Source organism: Theropithecus gelada, chromosome 9 (genome assembly GCF_003255815.1).
Source record: "Theropithecus gelada isolate Dixy chromosome 9, Tgel_1.0, whole genome shotgun sequence".
Taxonomy (NCBI): domain Eukaryota; kingdom Metazoa; phylum Chordata; class Mammalia; order Primates; family Cercopithecidae; genus Theropithecus; species Theropithecus gelada.
This window is the reverse complement of record NC_037677.1, coordinates 113,471,973-113,485,706: the sequence shown is the minus strand read 5'-3', so window position 1 is coordinate 113,485,706 and position 13,734 is coordinate 113,471,973. Positions and strand designations below refer to the sequence as shown.

At 39.7% G+C, this 13,734-nt stretch overlaps 1 protein-coding gene across 4 annotated transcripts in view; it reads left to right on the top strand.

The window, feature by feature from the left end:
- The window catches only part of SHTN1 (shootin 1), a 120,563-nt gene extending 107,512 nt beyond the window's left edge, over positions 1 to 13,051 (top strand). For 3 of the 4 annotated variants that reach the window (XM_025395605.1, XM_025395607.1, XM_025395609.1), the window contains one exon: positions 11,270 to 13,051. In XM_025395605.1, coding sequence (XP_025251390.1) covers positions 11,270 to 11,492 — 223 coding nt within the window. In that variant the 3' untranslated portion in view covers positions 11,493 to 13,051. The remainder of the gene's footprint in view (positions 1 to 11,269) is intronic. The other variant, XM_025395606.1, reaches the window with a different exon arrangement.
- Positions 13,052 to 13,734: the final 683 nt, after the last annotated feature.

Genomic DNA, 13,734 nt, shown 5'->3' with positions numbered 1-13,734 from the left:
TTCTCCTGCTCAGCCTTCTGAGTAGCTGGGATTACAGGCACCCGCCACCATGTCCAGCTAATTTTTGTAGTTTTGGTAGAGACAGGGTTTTACCATGTTGGTCAGGCTGATCTCGAACTCCTGACCTCAGGTGATCCACCCTCCTCGACCTCCCAAAGTGCTGGAATTACAGGCGTCAGCCACCACGCCTGGCCTAAATTATAGAATTTTTAAAAGAAACTCTTTTACTTTCAGACAGCTATAATACCTGGCAATAGAATAATTAAGTGTTGCCCAGGGTCAGAAAAACAATGATTTGTATTTTAATCAATAAAAGCCTGTAGACAGGACAGGGAGTAACAAGGAAACAATGTAATTCATTTTCTAAGCCAGTGCCTGTCCACATATGCACAGGGTGGAAAGCAGCATCCAGTTATTTCCAAGACTCGAACTCTAAAATCAGACAGAGTAGGGTTCAGATCCTGGGTCTGCTGTTTAGGTATTTGTGACCCTGGGAAAGTTATATAATCTATGACTGAATTTCCTGGTGTGTAAAGTGACGGTAGTAATGCCTGCCCTGTAGGATTGTCAAGTAAATTAGATCATATAGGAAAAGCATTTCAATAAATTACTTTCCTATCTTATCTTACAATTATAATGCTGGGATAATGGATCATCAAGGACCAAAGCTAAGACACTAGACCCCCTGGGTTTCTGACTGGGCCAGATGACTTGGACAAGTCGTTTAACCTCTCTGTGTTTTGTTTTCTTTTTGTTGTGTTTCTTCTAATCTAAAATCGAGGCAAGTAGGTTATGTACTGTACAGAGTCCCTTTCAGCTTTCGAATCCCAGTAATTCCTAGCAAATGTGTTCACTTGGTAAAGCTGTTCACAGTTAGGATAAGGAGTAAGAGGCACATACTTCCTAGTTACGTGTCTCTCATTGTAGTTTTTATAGAAAAACACAAACCCAGAAATGTAAAATAATTAATTTTTAAAATACATCCTCAGAACTGACAAGTCTAAATCAAAATGACTGACTGTTATCTTTTAGAGTAGTACTCTCAGGGGTCAGCCCTTCACTATTGCCCCAAGTGCTTTTAGAGGTTAGAAGTACCTGATCACAAGCCAGGCATGGTGGCTTACACCTATAATCCCAGCACTTTGGGAAGTTGAGGCAGGCGGATCACTTGAGGTCAGGAGTTTGAGACCAGCTGGGCCAACATGGCAAAACCCTATCTCTACTAAAAATACAAAAATTAGTCGGGCGTGGTGGCACATGCCTGTAGTCCCAACTACTCAGGAGGCTGAGGCGGGAGAATGGTGTGAACCCGGGAGGCGGAGCTTGCAGTGAGCTGAGATCGCGCCACTGCACTCCAGCCTGGCGAGACTCCATCTCAAAAAAAGAAAAAGAAAAAGAAAATCCAGTATATGTCAGTGTGGGTCAGATTGCCTTCCATTTTAATCCTATGTGAGATATCTGAAACATGTTAACTCTTATCAACAGAATGCCTAAGTCTGATGTTCTTGGTTGATATAGGTATAATAAAGGAAAAAGCATGTTGGGGGGAAATGCCAAGAAACTTCCATTCTGTGTGTGTGTGTTTTAAGTTAATACTTCTATTACTCTTTATCAATGTATATTCATAATAAAATAATATCCGTCTAAGAGGAAATGTGCTGAAATTATAGTAGGCAGGATGTATATGTTAGTTATAGATGGAGGCTATCAGTAATGGAACCAGCTTCCAGTTTGGGGATGGAGGGTTTTGGAATTTGCTTTTGTGTTGTTGTCACTGTATTTCACTAACATATATTAAGCCAGGTGCTTTTGTGTATTATTTTAATTCTCCCAAACTTATAGATTGGATATTATCCCCATTTTACAGATGAGAAAACTGAGGCTCAGTGAGGTAAACAACTTGCCCAAAATTACACTTCTAGTTGACATTTAGTTCAAATTGCACTTGAACCTTTTAAACTTCATCTCCAAAGCCAGTGCTTTTTGAACTATGGTGTACTGCGTTTAGTGTCTTAAGAGCTTAAGGAAGGGGAAAGAAAAGAATGACCATAAGATTCCTTCTATAGGAGGTGATGATTCTGCAGTTAAGTTGCTTCATTGACCCTAAGATACTCACATCCTGTTCCTTAGACCGTACATACTTACAGGGAGTTTCATGTCTTCCTTTTCTCATTCTCTAAGGCTAACCTAAGCAATTTAAAGATCACTTGTCAAGGGAGGAAAGTAAAACGGAGTTCTGAAAAGGAGAGCCTATCTGAATTAGCAAAAAGTCTTAAAGAATAATTGGAAAGAAATTATTTCATTCTTTTTCATGCCAAATGTCCAATAAAGGGCCATGCTTCAAAATAAATTTTAGAAATTAGCCTGTCAGAATACCAGCCTTAAGCTACTTTAGTCTTCAGCATAAGTTCCATTTGCACATTTTTTTATTTTATTGAACATTTTAACCATGCTGAGAAATAGTTTTTTCCCAGAAGTCAGATACCTTGAAAATTTCTGACCGTAATCATTGAATTAGAAAGATGCTTTTACTAAATGATAGTATGATAATATAAAGGTGAATCACTGTCCGTGAATCTAGTTTAAAAATATACATTCTAAAGCCCCAAATACATTTTATTATTGTATCCACTTTATTCTATACCTTTTTGAGAGAGCTTCATGTTTGGTCAATTACTGGTTAACTCCTTTGAGTTTGTGTTTATCCATTGGTCATTATGTTTTAGGACATTTTTATTATAAAGACAGCCAGGACACGTGGGCCTTCAGTATGGAGAAGGAGGTGAGCAGATCTTAAAATGTGTCTGCATCACAGTCAGGCAGAGGCTTAAGAGTATCATGTTTTCTTGCCATCTTGCTTTTCTCCTGAAACCATCTTATCTGAAAGTGGCCCTGCTTGTCTGAATTAAGCTTTTTCATCCATATTCACACTTTTTCAATGAATTACTTTCAGGAAGGTGGATATCCTACTAACAGTTGCAATTAGACAAGGTAGTCAGCCTCAAAGATGATTTTTCATTTTATCTAGTTACTTCTATAAAATCTTACTTCAAAAGGGAGAGCCCCTTTGCAAGGGAACTCCTGTTCCATTTTAACAGTGTGGTTTGCAGTGCTTTCATAGCTGTGTCATCTTGGTCATTCTCAAAGATCCTTTTAAGCCACAATTAATTGCCAGAGACTTTTCAAGTTACCATTTTTCTAATTTATCATGCTTCTCTTCACCCCAGGTCCCCTCCAAACTGTAAGCTTTATCAAGCTCTTTTAAATTTCCTTTGTAACTGCCAGACAGGCAGTTAGTTCGCTTTTTCGTTTGGGGGAGTCAAAAGAGGTTACATGCTGCCCTAGAAGAATTTAAAAAACAAAAACCCATGTAGCAATTATAAGACTTCAATTTCAATAGAAAATTGTTCATTTCCAGTGAAACCATTTTTATTTTAATTTGCATTTAATTTCTATGTCTGTGGTATTTCTAAATACATGTGACTTTTGGCCCCACACAGATTTATTTTTGTAAGAGTTCATCTTGTTTGGGCCATTAACTGATACCAAAGGGTAGTTGATAAAAGATAAATTTTAGATGTCTCTTGGTTGGTGTGACCAGTCAAACATTTCCATGAAAGAAAAAAAATCTAATTGCCTTTCAGGTTTTGAATTAAAAGTAAGATTGATTTTTATCATTGTTTGACCTCTAACTGGTCTCTTCATTCAGTATTTCTAATGTGATACTAATGTAGAAAAATGAAATAGGAAGGTACAGCTTTTTAATTTACTGGAGCTAGATGATCTGAGCTATTTTATTTTATTTTGTTTACTTTCTGTAATCCTATGAAAGAGTATGAGCTTTTGAAATACATTAGCAAATAAAAATTGAGATTCTTAACTTACTTTAGGGAAACTTGGCATAAAATTATTCTTTCAAACTAATTATCTCAGCTGGAAATTAATTTAATTGGCCATATAACCATTCCTTAAGAGAGGTTTGGGGTCATGTTTTGTTCAAATGGAGACTGGGAAAGTTCTTTCAGTCCTGGGATGGAAAGCAGCAGTGGATTTTCTTCCTGGTTGATACTCCCACCCCCACCGTTTCCTCATAACCTCCGCTTCTCCGCTTTCTTTCTTTCTCTTTTGTGTGTGTGCGTTTGTTTGTGCGTATGTGTGTGTGTGCGCGCGTGTATGCGTGCGCACATGAGCGCCCATCAGGGAGGGGGAGGGAGGGCGCCTTCCCTGTACTTAGTAAACATTTGTTTCTGAGAAGAGACTACCAGCTAGCAGAATGAACTGCATGGACGTTACTGCTTAATCTGATGCTCTTATACAATTAAAGGATTTGCTCTGCTCTCAACTGTAATCTTAGTACTGCTGAATTGTGTACTGACACTGCAGGAAACAGCTCTGTTCAGCAAAGTGCTGCTACAAAGGTTCTCCATGTGCGCCTGTACATGGACAATTAAGTTTTAACAACAAAATTAGCAGAACAACTGGATGTTCTGGAAGTTGAGATCCCTTCACTTCATTTTTTTACCTCCCCCCGCTGCCAAGGAGTTATCCTGTGGACTGCCCGAAAGATCCGCCTGTCAGGATTGTCTTACAAGTGTTCTGAGTTGCTGTGCAAACAGCAACTTCCTCCAGATTAATTGTTGAGGATGTATTACACCTAGTGTAAAAATGACTGTTAAACTGCTGTTGAGTAAATCTCAAAATTACTGTTAAAATGCTGCTGAGTAATTCTCAATTTTCTCAAAGAATTAATTGCCTTCTAACATTTGCTTCCAGTTGCAAGCACCTATGATTTTTAAGAGACTTTGTATAAAATATATCATTTCTGCATAGAGAACCAAATTGCTTTTGGTACATTGTGGTTTTCTTAACCATTTTTCAATAGTCTCTACAGTGTTTATGTTTCCTTTTATTTGTGTATAGTGGAGTAGAGGGGAGGTTTTTTATTCAAATAGAAGAAGCTAAAGCTCAACTGCAATGTCAGATCTCAGAATAAACTGACCCAATTTCTGAAACCCAATAAACACATTTCATTTGTAATATTCTTTATTATATAGCTCTGTGAAAAGTAATTTATGATTTCTGATCTTAAAAGAGAGTTTTAAAAATACATAGTAAATAGAAAGAAAAACTATTACATTTTAAAAATATTTTCCTGAAAACATAGAATGAAAATGCAAGTATTTTGTGCATGGCAGCTGTTTTTAAGGAGCCAATGTTATATATGGGGAATTTTGTGGAAGACTTTATGTCTCTTAAAATATTTCTTGTAAATAATGTGGCTTTTATTAGCTGGAATCTGAGTGGATTTTCCATGATGACTTAATATTATGCAGAATTATGAAAAGCTATAAAACGAAGCCTAAGAAAAGGATCACCCACATTTCAGAATCTTTGGCTGAGCTGAAATCATAGTTCACGCATTGTCAGTGTTGCTTTTGCTGTGAGAATAGTCCAGATTTCTGAACCTCCTTGTGCCAGTGTATTTTAGATTCTGTAAATGTGTGCAGTCCAGCCTACACTAGAGGAATAGGATAATATTCCTACAAGGTACAAGGCTCCCTAGCATTGCATTGCGGTCTGGGAGGTAAGCTGTGTACTGGGATGCCTGTGCTGCAGTTACTCAGCTAAAAAAAAATATTGCTGAGCATAGACACAGATCTTTGCCCAGCCACTCTTACTTACGTTAAAAAGGAATTCTTGTTCATCTTGAGAGCAAATCAGCATATAGAGGCTGATGTCAGATTTTCAAACACAGTAGTATTCTGTTGTTTAACAATGTTAATAATTAAATCTACTTTTTCCACAAATAGAAGTGGACCCAAATTGACAAACTAATACATTCTTTGAGCTAAAATGAAGTTTTGAAAAAGTACTCAAAGCAAAAAAGAATTGAGCTTTGTTCTGCCTTTATTATATTTAAAAATACTGCTAGAATCGGTAGTAATATAGAAAGTTTCACCTTAGGTTTGAAACTTTATTTTGTGAAGTTTTGGATAAGTGTATTAAAATCTCCTGAAAAATAGGGTTTCCAAAAGAAACAATCAAAACTACCTCTGCTGTAATGCCACTACTGTTCACTGCAGTAACTGTATAAAGGGCTTGGAAAAAAATAAGAATCCTTATTTTTACACCAGAGAAAATATAAAAGCGACTTCCTCTTTGGAGTTTTTCCAGGAAACGACTTTATAAAGACAAATTTAAATCTTTCCGTTTTCTGTCCTTGAAGGTGGTAAATATGATTGCGGTTTTATCCATTTTTATTGTAAATGAGACAGAGTTCAGACCGTCCGGCTGTGCGTCATTTGTTGGATGGCTGCCACCGACTAATGCAGACATCCCACTGGGAGACCAGAGAAGAACTATACTTTGATTCACCAGATTGTGTTAAATAGTCCAGCTGTTGCGATTTGAAAGATAGTTACCTCAGAAGTGAAATAGAAATGAACTTGGCATTTATGCCTCAAACCATTTTTATACTGTTTGGCAATCAGCTTTTCAGAGGTAGCATTTTATAAAATAACTCTCACCGCTTAAAAGTTCATTCACTGTAATGTTCAGAATGTCCCACCTTTATATTATCAGTAAAATTAAGCTTGAGTGATATGCAGAATTTGCATGAAATAAGCATTTCCCCCTTCATTTCATGAGCTTTGATTGTATTCAATTGAGCTCAGAACCACGTCGATTAGGGCTCTTTTGGGCATTAGTTAATTTGAATTGCAGCCGAAATGTTAGCTAGAATGTTGTTGAATATAATTGGAACGTGGAAAGTTGATTTTGAAAGGAATTTCATTGAATGCAAACAATGATGTGCTTTTTAAAAATTAGAATGCTGCACTTTCATCTCTTGTAACACAGTCTGAGAAATCACTGAGTCCCCGTATGAAGTTCAGTGTTGGCGTGGCCACTGCCATCGTTCTGATTCTTCTGGTACCAGTACAGTCTGGAGTCAGGTCTTTCTTTTTACTAGTAAGTTGCCCCACCTGCTCAGGCCCCATATTTGGGCTCTCTTGCAGTAGGAGCACAGTAGCTGCTTTCTAAAAGGTCACCCAAGTTGTACTTGGGCACCAGGCTTCATAGAGTGGCATAGATTGGTATATTTCTCCTGGCTTTTATTTTGCTTTTTGGTTTTTGGTTTTGTCTTGAAATAGCCTTTGAGTACACAGTCTAATATGACCCATGAAAAATATCTATATGAATGGATCATAAATGACTACCGGTATGTTATGGTAAGAAATGGGAGGCTGAGGCAGAAGAATGGTGTGAACCCGGGAGGCAGAGCTTGCAGTGAGCTGAGATCGCGCCACTGCACTCTAGCCTGGGCGACAGAGCGAGATTCCATCTCAAAAAAAAAAAGGCGGGGGTGCAGATATTGGACAGGAAATCAAGATTCCATTAGTTTAGTCCTGTATCTGCTGCTAACAAGTTGTATGCTGATTTAACCTCACTCTTCCCTGGCCGCTTCATCTGACAAATGAAGAGGTTAGACTAGCTCACCATGGTGATCCCTGTCTGCCCAAGTATCCCACGATTTTAGTTTCACTTTATAAGTGATACTTGTAAAATTTAAGTTTTTACTTGCAGATTTTGCGGCATGCAGGAGACAGGTTGCCATTACTTTTTATAAGTACAGACATTTAATTCCTTATTGTGGTCTTAGTCCTTAGATGTTGCATTAAAGTAGAAAACCTGAACAGAATGACAGTATATTACAACTCCTATTGAAGTGTTGCATTTGAGCTTCCCTTGGGGAGAAGCTTCATATTTTACCCTCTAGAACCTGCCACCATGACTACTAGAGTGAGAACCTGGGTTCTTGGCACCATCACTGATGCGGCTCTGTGGCCCTTCCCATACAATAGGAATGAAGGTAGAATGAGGCCTAGGAGAAGGAAAAGCCTTTCATTCCAGGAGCCTTGGGCAGCTGCCCGTGGGAGCCAGGAGTGAACCTAGTGATGTCAAGCCAGAAGGAGCTACAAACCACAGGGGAGAAATTAAAAAGGAGGGATAGCTTGAAGGGGTAGACTTTTTATTTATAGATCTGGAAGATGGAGATGGAAACAGGGATTCAGAAAGAATGAAATCGGTAAACATGCCAAAAAGTAGCCTGTAGCCTCCTGTTTCTAGGAGAAGATGCCTTTGAGAAACAGCATGCTGTCATAGAAGAGGCAGAAACACGGAGACAGGAACTTCTGACTCTTGTTCTGAGTCTGCCACTGATGAGCCGTGTGGCAGACTCAGAACAAGAGTTCAAGCCCCATCATCCTCATCTGTAAAAGGACAGGTCAGACTAGACGATTGCCCTGGTCCCTTTCCACCTTCCATTGGGATTCTAAGGCAGTGGTCATTATCCTTGAGAAACCAGTCACTCTCCCTCCATGCCTAGCTTCAGAAAATGCCCACTGCACCTATTTCAGTGATAACAAAGGGGTTCTCAAATTGTAGCCTATAAGTGACTTAATAATAGATTAATCTGCAGTCAAGAAGCTTGCTTCAGGGCAGGGAAATCATTCTTTGGACTGAGACAATTCTAGGACAATTTCAGCCTGACAATACTAGGTTTATGAGTTTTCAGTTCAATCAACATCCATGCATTGCTGCTGTGGAGCCCAGAGAGCACTTCCTGGAAATGTTTAGCCCTGAGCTGATGAAGAAAGCTTTTTCTAGGATCTGTGCACCACCCCTTCACCTGCAGACACACACGAGCATGGAAACATCCATGGTAGTCCTACACAGAAGTGATGAAGGTTAGTACGGGTTGATGGAAGTTGCTCACCTAGAATGAGAGAAATACTACCTCCTTTGCATGCTGAAAGCAGATTGGCTGGCTTATGTAAGAGTGGGCCCAGGCCCAAGATTGTGAAGCCATCATACTGGTGACTCGACCTGCAGACTTGGATGGGACTTTCCCTGGAACCTTAGCTGGGCTGCAACTTTATTTCCTAGAATCCCCTCACTCATTTGTTTTCAGTTTAGAATTGCCCACAGATAAATCTGCATGAGATTTAGAAGGCAGAAGTGAAGTAGTTGTCTTAAAAAAAACTTTTTTTAACCCTCGGAAAGTCCGTGTAGGGCAGGCTCTGTTATAGCTTGTGCATGACATTCCTGATGTCCTGACTCACCTAACTGGCACGTGGCAGTGACTGGCCCACAGTTTCTCCAGCTCCCCACATTTCCTCGTCCAGCTTTTCCAAATCCTGGGACAGGTGTATGTGCAGCTCCTTGGGGAAGGCTCCTGCTTATCCTGCATATTGTCTTGCATCATCAAGATTGGTGCTTGTGAGACATAGATAGGTATAGCTCTAGTTTGTCCTCAGTCTCTGTCACTTTACAGCCACTTTCCCTCCCAACTGTCAGAACAGCTGACTGCAGGCCCAGTGTCAGACGCAGAGGCAGCAGATTACCTAGACTGCATGACTAGTGCCTTCCACTCCCTAAGGTCTAATTCCTCTGATCAGTCCTTAGCACTGCTCAGAGTTGTTCTGCTTCTCCGATTAGAGGCTTTTACATATTGTGTGGGTCAGAGACAGTCAAAACAGGTACCACTGGAGGAACTACAGCCCATTCCGATTCCCAAAGCATAGCGGCAGATGTCTGGAGAAGTAGTTCCTTGGCCAAGGTAGATGGACAATGTCATGGTGCCATAATCAGGCCAAAATAAAGGAATCTGTCCTCACTGCAGCACAGCCTGTACCCAGGCTCCTGATTATTTTTGTTTTTACCACCTCCAAGGAAGACAGTGTTTGTCACTTAGGATGATGACCGAGCCACACATAGGTAATATAACCTGATAGCCAGAGGGAGTGGTTTTTAAACATTTGGACTGATCTTACAGTACTGGTCAGAAAGTGAAAAAATCCAGTGTGGTCTTTGGGTTTGAGGTTTTGTGCCCGTGACTGGATCATGCAGGTTACTTTCACTTAGTAATTGATCATTTGTTCTGTTGTTGTTTTTGCAAGAGAGACATCCAGACCTACTCACACCCAAACCTTGATTTCTCCCCCTTAATTCTGAACCTTTCAGTTTATTAGTATTTGCCCTTTCGTTTATTCCACAAATGCATCTGTGCTAGGTACTGGGGATAGAATTGTGAGTAAAGCTAAATAGTCCCTGCCTCGTAGATGTTTACATGCTATTGGAAGAGACAGACAGGAAACAATTGTGGTAAGTCCAACGAGAGAGGTATTAGGTGGTAAAAGAGTGTCTCCTGCCAGCTGTGACCTGGTGAAGGGGTTAGAGAATAGTAGAAATCAACTCCTGGTGAGGGGCTGGTAGAGCAGTGGGCAGGCACTGGCTAGCAGTTCACTGGCACCTGGCGGAACACCAAGAGGTGGGATGGTGTTGTGCCAGGTCATGGTTAACAGCCAGTTCTCAGGGACAAAAAGGCCTGATCCTAGCATTTTCCAGAAAGACCAGAAAAGTCCGAAAGCCCCAGCCCTGCCCACTGCAGCTGCCTCCATCTTCAGGCAGCAGCTTAGCAGCCTGAACCTTTGGGTGTTTCAGAGATAACTGTTTCCATAAGGAAATCCACACCCATTCAGCCTGAGGAGCCATAGCTTCTTGCAGCAGAAGAGATGAGAGGAGTCGTCTGTGGAAAACCGCCTCTGAAATTCCATAGGAAATTTCTCAAGAAACCTGATTCTCCTTTTAGAAACATTAATGGTAACTTAGCATTTTAGCTTCTACTGTGACTCTCTCTCTGCCCTTGGTCCTACCGCCACCCCCTCCTGAAGTCTGACCAGGTCTCCTCTAGTTGGTAATAGCAGCAGCCGGCATGCCTCTCACCTTTCCATCAGTGATGAGGGGTGATTACTCCCCTTGTCCATGCAGGCTCCTCAGGGCTACCTTGCAACCAGCCATACCCAGGGACACGCAGGAGGGAAGGGAGTTAACTGGCTCCATCCAGCTAAGTGAGGGCGGGTGGGAGTCTGGGCAGCAGGCCGTGAGAGGTTCACAGTTTGTCCATGAGCTTTACGCTTCCTGAGAAGAGAATGCAATTGAGCAGGTAGGTGCATTTGGCTTTTTAACACTTCTGTAGTTAATCGCTTTTTCTCTGCCTTCTTTCTTCTGGCCTTGTGCTCCTAGTATCAGCTGTGTAATCCGATAGCTTCACTTTTACTTTTAAATGGCTGGCATCTCAGAGACTACTATATGCATGTTGACTAGACTTAGAACATTTTGGGTTGTATGTTGATCTGAATCCAGAATATCAGAGACAACTATTTTCTCTCTGCTTTTTACTTTTTTTGTCTAACTCTTCATCTCATAGGCCTCCCAGTAGCCTTGGATACAGGAAAAAATACATTGACGGTGAAAAACAAGTCGAACCAGTTGTAGTTTTAGATCCTGTTTCTACACATGAACCCCAAACCAAAGACCAGGTTGCTGAAAAAGATCCAACTCAACACAAGGAGGATGAAGGCAAAGTCCAACCAGAAAACAAAGAAGACAGCATTGAAAACGTGAGAGAGACAGACAGCTCCAACTGCTGATCCAGAAACCAGAAGCCTGACATGTTTGGAAGTCCTTTTCAATAAGCACGTGATGAGTGTTGGTATATTGGCATGGGCTGTAGACATTCTGCTCTGGTCTCTGTATTCAGAATACAGGTTTTTTTCTGGTGTTACTTTTGTAAGTAGCAACTATAAACATAAGTAAGCTGTTTAGCAAAACACATTCCTATTAGGTTTTGGTTATTTGATCTTTATAAGGATGATATTTTTTTTTCCTAGTTACTGTATTAAGTATGACTTCTTTTAGAAGGTTACAAAAAAAATGCAGATGTTGATACCTTTTTAGGAAATGTGCATACCACTCCTCAAACGGAATGCTGAAAGTTTGAGGTGCTTGTAAATAATTGGATAAACAAAACTGATCAACTTAATGTGATTTTTAAAGCCCCCAAAGAAGCTTCTGGTTTGGGTCTGATCCTCTTGATGGAGAAACTGCAGCAGCGTGGAAATTGTTGGGTACTGTGGCATACAAGTTATTTTCTACGGTAGACTGAGATAAACTTAAAACTCAGGAGCTGGCATCAAACTCGTAGTCCCATAGTCAGTCTTAATTACATACATTGTTAACTATTGGATGAAAAAATACATGCTATTGATTGTGTCCAAAGCCTCCCAAGGACCTCCGTGGGGATGCTCTGGTAGCCTGAATACAGAACTGAGGTGAAAGTCCAAACCTTGAATTTTACAGTAATATGTTGGTAAACCATGTGCTCTGTGCTATGAGTTAATTATGTTTTCCCATATACTAATGTGGCACAAGTACCATATTTTATCAGAGTTCTTAGGTACAGTACAGTGAAGATAAGTGACAAGCACACATTTTTCTTGCTTCACTGCTGTTCTGTATTACACAGGTTTGTTGTTGTTTTTTTAAAAAAAGAAATTAAGCGGTAGTTAGTCTCTAAAAATACAATGTTTCAGGCTACCACAGTGAATAAATAGAAATGTAATCAGGGATTTAAAAAAAAAAAAAAACTTATGCAGCTTTTCAAAGTTGATTGTTTCAAAATTGGTGTTTATTTAAAATAAGTGGTAATGTACTTGAATGCACTTTTTATGACAATGATTCAGTAATGGTAATTTTACTATTAAAGAAAGTGAAAGGTTTAGTTTTGTTAGCATGGCTCAGCATGTAGCTGTCAGGTGTTTTTCACCTAAGCGCAAAAGAAAATGATAGGAATAATTGCAGTAGTTGTATTGTATTGTATTTTTGCACGTGTGGTAAGCATAGGCTTGCAGAGGTGGGTAGGCAGGTACATGTACTTCCTAAATTTGGAGATAATTATCTTTCTGTAAGTTCGTTATGCTTGACTGTTTCCATGTTCTCCCAATGATGATTTGACAGTTACTTATCACTTTACTCATGGGGAATTAAAATGTAATGTTTTTCAACTGTATCTTTCCTTAACTGGATAATACTGCTATATGATATGCTAACTACAGACTGCATTAATTCATGAAACAAATTCTGTTATGTCCTGTAATTTGAACTCTCCTCACCACAACTTATTAAAAAGGCACCAATAGTTTTTCCCATTGAGGGTCAGTTGTGGTTATTATTAACGTTTGTGGTTTAGTTCCCCAAGCTTGACATTCTTTAATAGAAAATTGTATACGATTTGACAACTTTAGTAATTTTTAATAGTCCCTAAGATGGTTTATTGAGTTTTCTTTCATGTTTCTTTGTGCTGTCTTCCTTCTTGCATCTGTGATCTGTCTGCCAGGATGCAACTCACATACATTTAGGAATATAAAAATACACACACTGTCTTTCCATATTTCATCACACCACCAACAGAACAATATGGTTATCAAAACACCCTCCTTTCTAGAGTAAGAAGTTGCCCTTTGGGTGAAATGTGTTAGCTGGACTAGGGAACAATTAGTAACAGGTATTTTGAAAGTGTTCATGCCTTTTTTAAGCTGCTTACTTTCTCTCACTGTGATTACAAAGCATTTTAAATTAATTTGACATAAAGGTATTTGATGTAAGATATCCACTCACCTTTTTCTGCCTACAGTTTTTCCCTTTTCACTTTGGTTTTGAGGGGGTTTTGCCCCTGGCTGGGGTGACATTATCAATCAAAGCAAGGGATCCCAAATAGGAAGACAGAGGAGAGCTATGCTTGTATCTGCAAGGTATGTTCATAGCTATTGTACACACAAAACTTACATACATCCTGTTTACACGATTTTAAGTTGGAAGAGACTGCATCTTTAT